Below are 9,923 nucleotides of genomic sequence, written 5' to 3'. Positions count from 1 at the left end.
AACTACTAATCAAATAAAAACCAAAATTCCATCTCACAAAAAATAATGATAATAATTATTAATTATGGACAATGGCCAAAACTCACCACCCAATAAATGTGAAACTGGAAGACATATGGCTCTATTCAAAAAAGTAATTGCATTCTTATTCTTCTTAAAAAAAGCATGCCAAGCCTTCACTTAATTAAACATACATTAAAATTTATCATAAGAAAATAGGATCATATCTCCTGTAACTGATAGTTTACTCATTAATATTTCACCAAAACAGGAAGTCTACATTAAAAAAAATCCTAGTCAACCATCCATAAACAAAGAGCAAATACAGCCCTTTGCCAACTAGGTATTACTCTGGCTTAACATACACAAACTTTTTTCCTCTTTCTGAGTTCTCAAGTTGTTCTTGTTCAATCGTATAAATCCTCTCATCTTCAGCTTAAAAAAAACACACAAAAAACAGTTAAAAATTCCCATTAACAAATTGACATAATTTTGCAAGCAAAGCAAATCAAATCATGTCTTACAGTGCTCTAGCTCCTCTCCTTTGCATGCTTTTTCATGCCCGCTGCAGTTTCCAAACACTACCGGCTTCTGCTGCAGAAGTAGATAAACTCATGGTTCGTTTAAGGTACAAGGTTCACATACTAAATGGCTTTGCAGACAATGCTAAGCCATTGATCATTCATTGCCACTCACGGGACGACGATCTTGGAGAGCATACTCTTTGGAAGGACCAAGAATTTCGATTTAAATTCATTGTACACTTTGTCAAGACAACTCATTTTGTTTGCGACTTTAACTGGGGCTCCAAGTCATTGGATAATATCAGTGTTTTCAAGAACGATGCTGAAACTAGCTCATGCAGAGCTACAGGGAATTGCTTCTGGAAAGCAGAAGAAGATGGGATTTATTTTAGCAACAATGATCAAAACTGGGTGAAAAGGTTTGACTGGTAGTGATGTTTATCAATACAGAGAATAATCTCAATGTTTAGAGGATCTAAACCACTAATAAAAACTATGTTATAGTCAGTATGGAAATTGATTTTAATAACTTTAGATGTTTTTGTTGTTGCCCATTCTTATTATATCACATATTTTCCCATCTTAACCAGCAAATTAAGTCATGGAAAAGACATTATCAAATTAACTCTTCCATTGCATCATTTTTCATTGCATTTTGCATTCTTCAAACGTCATTAGCTCTTAAAGCAGAAGAGAAACCACTGTTTCGTTTCAGGCTCAAAGTTCACATGGTGAATGGCTTTGCAAATAATGCTCAGCCTTCGATCATTGGTTGCCATTTCCACCAGTGATGATCTTGGAGAACACGCACACCCTGTGGAAGGACCAGGAATTTAAGTTTAAGTTCATCAATAGCTTTATAACCAAAACTCATTTCATTTGCAGCTTTAAAATGGGGCTCAAAAGTTGTTGAATAATTCATATCAGTGTTTTCGAGAGAAGCGTAGAAGATCATACCTGCAAAGCTACAGGAAATTGTTTCTGGAAAGCCAATGGGGATGCCATTTATTTTAGCGACAATGATCAAAATTGGCAGGAAAGGTTTAGCTGGTTATGATTTATATATATATGATTAATAAAATTGTTATAGCCATCGTCTTCAAAAGTGTAATGATAAAAATTTAAAAATCTTTTATAAATTAAATTTTTTAAAATTATGAGTACTTACTTTTAAGGTCTATAACTTTTAATTTTATCAATAAAATCATAATATTTGATTCATTGATAATATATAATATTTATACACCAATAGAACATGAAATATAAACTTTAAAAAAACAAATGAAATGAAATTTGAAGATCATGGCTATAACATAATTTTATTAATCGTTGATATACATAAATTACCAGCTAAACCTCTCCTCTCGATTTCGATTATTGTTGCTAAATTAAATCCCATCCTCATTGTCTTTCCAGAAACAATTTCCTTATAGTTTTGCAGGTATGATATTTTACGGTTTTTTTTTTAAATATTGATATTCTATACACTGATGATATATCAAAATATAAACTCTTGGTTTTTAATTAGTCTATTTTGACATTACATATACTAATCGTAACTAGCAAATTATAAAAAAGCTATAACAATAAACTTACATGGATTTGATTTCATGGTAAATTATATGTAGGCACCGTTAACATTTCCCTATATTATATGAAATTAATTGTATAAAACTATAAACAACAGCGTAGCATGAAATCAAATTCTAATGGCATAATACCTAGAAAAACACAAAGAGCATTAATTAGCCTAACATGTATACACCAACAATGTAAAATTTTTCTTTGCTTAAACTTTCCATATTATATATATATATATATATATATATATAATATATATATACTATATATATATATATAGATTTTTCTGATTGCAAATTTTAGACATTTGAGCATTGTTCTTTGAAATTTTTGGTGTCATGGAAAACACAAGATTTTACTTAATTATAGCTTGTAAATAATGGAACTAATTAAGAAGCAAAATGGAATTCCTTGTCTAACAAATTGCTTTAATTTTGCTGGAAATGAAGAGCTCAATCCCCATGGTTTGAAGTAAATTGTACCAATGTGAGCCCAATTGATAGCCGAAAGACAGTCAGTCCAAAGGAGAACTTGTATAAATATGTTAGACTTTGCATGGCCAAATATAAAAGGCTAAACATTTAGGACCTTATTCTTAGGCTAAACATTGTTTGCATGGTGCATGACGGTCATCATTTACCCGTTATACCAGTCATGCATCTTCACATACTGTTGATCATCACAGCTGCGGTAAAAACCATCATCTTCGACTCTCCAATAAACAGTTTTGTGGGGCTTATTGCATACACAGCTTTCAGATTTATAATCACCATCTACAAATACATCAACCTCTTGTGTTTGTTACCATACGTGAAGTCACAATAGAAAAGAGTGGTTTCCCAGAAGTTGAGCTTGAAGTGGAACTGAAAATCACCGTTTCTCCAAACAGCATGCTCCCCGAGGTCATTGTCTCCCGACCTGACATGAACCATTAGCGGGTGAGCATTGCTGCTCAACCGGTTCAGCAAGTGAACATGGAATTTCCAATTCCAGTAGAAACATAATCCTGGTTCAGCCATGGATATCACCAGGATGAAAATCAGAATGAAGCCTGCTCCTCGGACTTGATGTGACATGACTGTGACTATGGTTAATGGTGGCCTTTTTGGTTTTGGGTTTTTTTGGATAAAGATGAAAGTAACATATGACAGAATTTATATGAAGAATTTGAAGGAGCCATATATGGAAAGGTCTCTGTATGTTTACATCTTTGGAAAGAGAAAGAATACATGAGAAAAGAGGACAACAGGACAAGAGTTTCTTGCAATGTGTGGAACCGGTCAACTCCACCAAAATCACAGCATTTCCTCAATCAGTGGTTTAAAGGTTTATGCTGCAAAAATGGCTCTAAATCTCTCAAATGCGAATTATTAGCAAGTAATAATAGGCCATAGTCTTTTCTTTTTCTTTTTTTAATCCTAACTTAAATTCATTTAAGGGGTGACCCTAAATATTAATGAGAAGAAAGTCCAAATATCAAATTCATTAAAGGGAAGATCCTAAATATTAAGGAGAAGATATCTTTTTCTTTTTTTGGACACACATCAATGTCAACTTCTGCCGCACACTTTTATTCCTTCAAAAAATGGAAAATTAGAAACAACTTGAATTCCTAGTTATAAATTATACAATAATTATATCCTCTCAATTTTAAAGTAAATTTCAAAACTATCCCTTTTATTTTAAAATAATACTTTTGACTTTTTTATCGTTAAAAATGTTAGTCAACAGTTAAAAAAACTAGAATTCAATACTACATAAATATTTTAAAGTACAAATGCCCCTTATATTATTTTTTCCAAAATATATGCTCATCTCTCTTTCAAAAATATTGATAAAACAATCTTAAAAAGGAGTTTTGATTTGTTGTAAAATCTATTCTCATCACACCTTTATTTCTCCAACAATTTGAAAAAAAATTTCATTAAAAAGAATGAATTAAATGTAAATTATTTATTTAATGATGTATATATCAAATTTGATGGAAGTGACTAAGAAATATTATAAATTTCTTTGTATTGCTTTTTTTTTTTCAAATCAAAATTCTTTTACATAAAAGAGTTAAAGTTATGAGAAAAAGAAAACAAAATCCAAAGAAAGAAAAGCAAAAATCATCAAAACGGAGATTTGAAAAAATGCATATCAAAATTTCTTATACTGCTTTTTTTTATTAAGATTTTTTTTTTCACCCAATTAAGTGTGTCTAATTACCCTGAAACAAAGCTCGAAAATATTCAAAGGTAGCAAGGCTTCTTGCCTTAGCGCACATGTGATACATTGCAGTTGAAATTCTCGGATTGTTTATATTATGTCTAGAGCTCTTTCCAAATATAAGTTTGAACACCTAAGACACATAAAAATTGGGAGTCCTTAAAAATAGTTTCAAAGAGGACTGTGGAGGATTGAAACTGTTTCATGGATTTTTTATGCCAAATTGGATCTTTTAGTTATTGTTATTATTACAAAAAAAAAAAAAGGTTCACTTTTAATATAAATAGTGAATAATAAATCATCACTTTTTGAGACATAAGAGTGTTATTGTGATATTGAGGTACTATAATTGACAAAATTTTCAATGTTAATAATATTATATTAATTATAAATTAAAAAAATATAAAATTTCAATTATTTTTATTCTAGATTTTATATATTTTAAATATTAGTAACAATATATACAAATTTATTATTTAAAAATATATAATAAAAATAGATATTTGCCTATAAGGCAGGTGATCACGCTACAAATACTCGCAAGCACGAGTGATTCAACGCTAAAGATACTATAAATATACATTGGGCAAAATTATATTCTCTCCACCCAAGCTGAAGTTTTCCTTCCATGGCAAGTTGAATCATCGAATTTGGTTAATTTGAATAAATTCGGTTTTTGTTTTTATTTTTTAATATAATGGAGATTTAAAATCTAATTTGTTTTCTTTTTTTAAGGTGCAGTGATATTTTTTTTTTTTTAATTAGAAGAAAGAATTCGAACTTGCTTTTTATACAAAAAATCATACACTAATCAATAAATTAAATGTTCAGATACAATGACCTATTTTTTGTTAAACAAGTACTTAACTGTTTTTTGTCGTAATACCCCTATTCCTTATTCTAAAAGAATTTGTAATCTTGAGCTATACAAACCTGAAATCCTACATAGAAACGAAGAAAAATTTCAAGGAATTATTATAAAGAATAAACTGGAGCTAGGAAAACACAAGAAGTATTACACAAAAAGGTTTATTCATTTTATTCCTTAAAGCACACCACAGCATCACATTTTGGCCTAATAAGGGATTAGTTCTAGAGGACAATTGGCGTAAACTTGGGACCGATGATGAAGGTATCATCATCTAAATGATGAACAAAGTAAAGATCAAAAGCCTAAAACGGATCTGACACAATCTCATGTAAAAATGTTGGGCTAAAAATGATGAAACTCAACATTTGAGGCTATATGAGCCTCCTCCTTTTGAGTAAAGAATTCCGTAGTCTTTCTCGCACAAACACTTGATTTCGATTACAACTTCGTTTCCCTCAAATTCATGTCTTTTGCCACTGACACATCGTCATGCTACAACAAAACAAGATATTTCCCTTTTGACCTCTTCTTAGAAATCAAACAGACTAAGAGGTATAGTTTTCAGACAAAATCAAACAGTTTGATTGCATACTACATTAATTTCACGTTTTGCATCATTAGATGGGTTCGCCCCTTTGGTGGGACGCGATACCCTCACAATCTGCCATAAGTCCCATCACCATAATCAAATCAATCTCAGAAGTAAAGAATCCAAGAAAATTGAAACCACAGTAAAAAGATTTAACTTTAAACCAAAGAACCTTTGTCTAAACTAACCACCACCTTCAAAAAGCAATAAACCTAAAGAAAAAAATGCGAACCCTATCATTAAAACTTTTCTCTGTCCTGCCTGGCGAAGGATAGGAGTCGGAAGTCCTCTGCACTGGCTCTGCCACTATGTTGGCATTCCCAGGCGGTGACTGCATGGGGGTTTGTGGAGGGTTGAAGTGATTACAAATGCAAGAAGTAGTTAGCGGTGGAGGGAGATGAATCTTGGAGAAGCCCGAGTTAGGATTGTTAGGGAGCAAGATGGCTTTCTTGGTTTTTGCCTCGTTGAGGAGCTCTGTCGAGGGGCATTTCATGGGATTAGAAGTAGTACAAATATAACCAGTGCCGCCGCAGGAGGCGCCAGCAGTGATGTTACTGGTCACGTCACTGGTGATGCAATTATCGGAGTAAACCTTGGGTGGTTCTTGGGGGTTTTCTTCTCCGGTACTGGTGGTGCAATTATTCGAGTCGAGGGGTGATTCTTGCATCTCTTCTCCTCTGGCACTGGTGGTGCAATTATTGGAGTCGAGGACTGATGCTTGGAGCTCTTTGATTTTATCCGTTTCGGCTTCTGGGAGGTTTGAGGGTCTTTTCGGAAAACAGATTTTGAGGCGGGGGCCGAACGAAAAGTATAACTCATGGAGCAATGGAAGTATGCCCCGTCAAGCATTACTTTAACAACAAAAGATCACGTACATTTCACAACATTTCCAATGTAATAGCAACATAACACCCTCACTCGATGATCGCGTAGCATACCCATTCACTTAGATACAGCAACATGACAATTGCTGGCCTGTTAATCTAATAAATTCAAGTCATGCATTTGAGCCTACCATCACAGAGGCTTTCTTTCTAGACTAATGCCTGCATTCCCTGTGCTCTTATGCGGAGTCACAAGGTTTGCATCCGAAGAAGACAAGCACCAACCTGAAGTTTGACAGTGCTCATTACAGTCTAGAAGTTGTGAAACAAGTTCATAAACTATGCTCCAATAACATTGTAATTATAAAATAAATGTCCTTTAATTACTGTGACAAGTTTAGAACTGTAAATTGTGTATTTTGCATAATGTAATTTGGAATACTCCGTTAAGCAAGTTTCAACACACACACGGCACATTATGATGAAAGTAATTATATGGATGATAAACACATATATATAATGGGATGGTTTTTTTTTAATCTTCAAAGATAGGGTGTTTTAAAAAATAACCACTTTTTTAATTCTAACTCTTTTTAGTCAAAAGAAAAAAATTTTGAATAAAATTATCTTTAATGAAAACTCCTTATATTCAAGTGCGAAAGGAATGTTGTTTTTTTCAAAAAGAAAAAATTAACATCACCACTACTCTAGAATAATGATACAGAAATGCAAAAGATAACAGCAAAATATTTGAAGTATAAAAAAAATGAAAAAAAGGAAAGAAGGGCCTTCATCATAATCATCTTCTCATGTACACAAACGAACAAATAAAAAAAAAAAAGAGAAGTGGAGACAAAGTTATTTTGGTTTTCGATGAGTATTTTGTTTTCTTTTTTTTTTTACTTAGTGGGGTTGCTGCAAAGAATTCTCAAAGTCTTGATAATTGCAAGCTTAAGGATGTACTGGTGTTATGCACTTGTTGCAAAAGCTCCGACGGAGGGACCAATCAAAAAACTTAGAAAAAATATTGTCACACGTCATATTCAAAAAATTATTGTTACACAGTCATGTTTAAAGTGTTTAATTCTAAGAGTTTATATCTTAATGAAATACAAAGATAGATATCAAATTACATGTCATGCTGTAAAAAAAAAATTGTTACATTGAAAAACAAAGTTATTACACATCATGTTTAAACTGTTTAACTTCAATAATTTATGTCTTAGTGAAATACAAAAATAGAAATCAAGTTACACGTTATGTTAAAAAAAAATTATTATATGTCATGTTAAAAAAAAAAATTATTGCACATTATATTTAAGCTTCAACACACCAAGGTCAAAGCACCAGATGTTACACATCAAGACTAATGTTTCAGCACCAGATGTTACATGCCAAGGTAAAAACTTTAGCATCAGATATTACACGCCAAAACTTCCTTCTCCCTATTAATATTACACGTCAAAATATGAATCAATTTGTTACACACCAAAGCATGTTCTACCAGACTTGAATTATTAAAAAACTCAACAACAATAAACTCAAAAACCTATTGTTATTCATCATACCATGCTTTTTGATTTGTAGATCAACAATAGAGGGTTTTGTAAATGTAAATTTGAGGTTCAATCTCCGGAATTACTAGGACATGGATAAAGGATATTGTAGCAGTTGGAATAGGGTTTTTCCAAAAGATTGAAATTTTTGTTCAACCTTTATCAATGTTTTTATGTGCGATAGTTTTTGGCCAGCCAATCTAATGGGGAGATTTTTTATGTCTTTATTTTCTTCTCTTGTGTTCCTTTTCAGTTTTTGTAGGATTTTCACTATCATTTTTTTTTTCAATTTATTTAGTAAAAGTTGTAGCGTTTGTTTTTTTTAAAAAAAAACTAATAAACTTAAGAATATATTGTTACCTTCCATACTCTTTGGTCTGCAGATGGATGATGATATGACGAGATAACAAGAAATAGACAAAAAGATGATGATGGTGACAAAATTAGAGAGGGTTGAAGCACAACAAACAAATGATGGGAGAGAAAAATTGAGAACATTTAATTTGTTTGAAATGATTTTAACGGTATTTTTGTCATCTCATGTTAAAATTGGGTAAAAATAATTAACTTTATATTAAATGTTATTTCTAAAATGGATTTATGATTATTTCTTACAATTTTCTCATATATAATCATAAATATATGACTTTTAAAAGAGTGGAAAGTGTAATAAGATAGTCACTTTCAGTCTGACTATTCAAACTCGTTCCAAAGATGTAAACTCAATGGTAAAGAAAGTTGCAATAAAAGCCAAGAATGCACGCACACACACATATAAGGGCTAACAGTGCATTTGATCTAATTGTTGTTGCAGAAAGACATAATTGGAGATGAAAAGTGCCTATAAATATGTTATAGGACAGGATAATAGACATTCAAAATAGGAAAATTTCTATTTAGGTTGTATGATAATCTAAGAATCGTCTATTATTTTTCACAGATAAAAGGAGTCGTTAATAGTTTCATGTAATCTTACCTACAAAAGTTTAGTCACTCTTTTAAGTCTTTTAATGCAACTGTAACTTTATAAATAGGTAAGCAATAAGAGCCATACTTAATGAGACAAGAGGAATTGAATGAAACTTAAAGGAACTAAAAAACTTATAGACAAAAGCTTGTATCAAAAGACAAGTAATAAATAACAAATGGAACTAGGGATCTTAACAGATTGCATATATATATATATATATATATTTCGGTAAAGGGTTCTTTTGATAAGGAGAGAAGACATGTTGTAATAAGTGAATCGGAATGTGCTAGAGGCAACAGAGAAGAAGACTGGAACAGTTTTTGAAACATAAGTGTTTTGATGGCAGGTGATGAGGGATGAGAAAAGGTGGAGGAAGCAACGGATCACAGTGAATAGGAAGGGCTGAATAAAAAAAATGTTTAGAGAAATGTCGAGAGAATTTTCAGAATAATCTCTGTTGGGTTTCCAATAATTTTTTATTACCTCCTAACCTCGAACGTTCTCATATTTATACTAAATAAAAGTCACTTTTTTAAAAGTAGCTGGAAGAATATATTCAATTATGAGAAAATGTGCTTGTTATAAAAGAGTAGTTAAATAACGGTTTATGGGATATTAAGAGAATGATTATATAGTTGGGTAATAGGCATAAGTGTTAGGTAATACAGTAATGACACTTCATAGTATAACACGTGTATTCTTAAAGAAGAAAGAAAGAAAAAAAGGGTAAAGCACATGTTAAAAAAATATCATCTTAATTTCAAAAGTGAATGTAACTCATGAACTTTACCACTTGT

At 31.6% G+C, this 9,923-nt stretch overlaps 1 protein-coding gene across 1 annotated transcript; it reads left to right on the top strand.

Moving 5' to 3' along the window:
- On the top strand, positions 516–956 carry LOC18602831. The gene has a single exon (XM_018119106.1). The coding sequence runs from the start codon at positions 516–518 to the stop codon at positions 954–956; it is 441 nt and encodes a 146-aa protein (XP_017974595.1).

Source organism: Theobroma cacao, chromosome 4 (assembly GCF_000208745.1).
Source record: "Theobroma cacao cultivar B97-61/B2 chromosome 4, Criollo_cocoa_genome_V2, whole genome shotgun sequence".
Taxonomy (NCBI): Eukaryota; Viridiplantae; Streptophyta; class Magnoliopsida; order Malvales; family Malvaceae; genus Theobroma; species Theobroma cacao.
The sequence above is the reverse complement of the archived record's forward strand: the minus strand, read 5'-3'. Positions and strand labels throughout refer to the sequence as shown.

Bases quoted from the DNA above. Each gene is read 5' to 3' on its own strand.
- LOC18602831 (XM_018119106.1), top strand. From the start codon at position 516: ATGTCTTACAGTGCTCTAGCTCCTCTCCTTTGCATGCTTTTTCATGCC.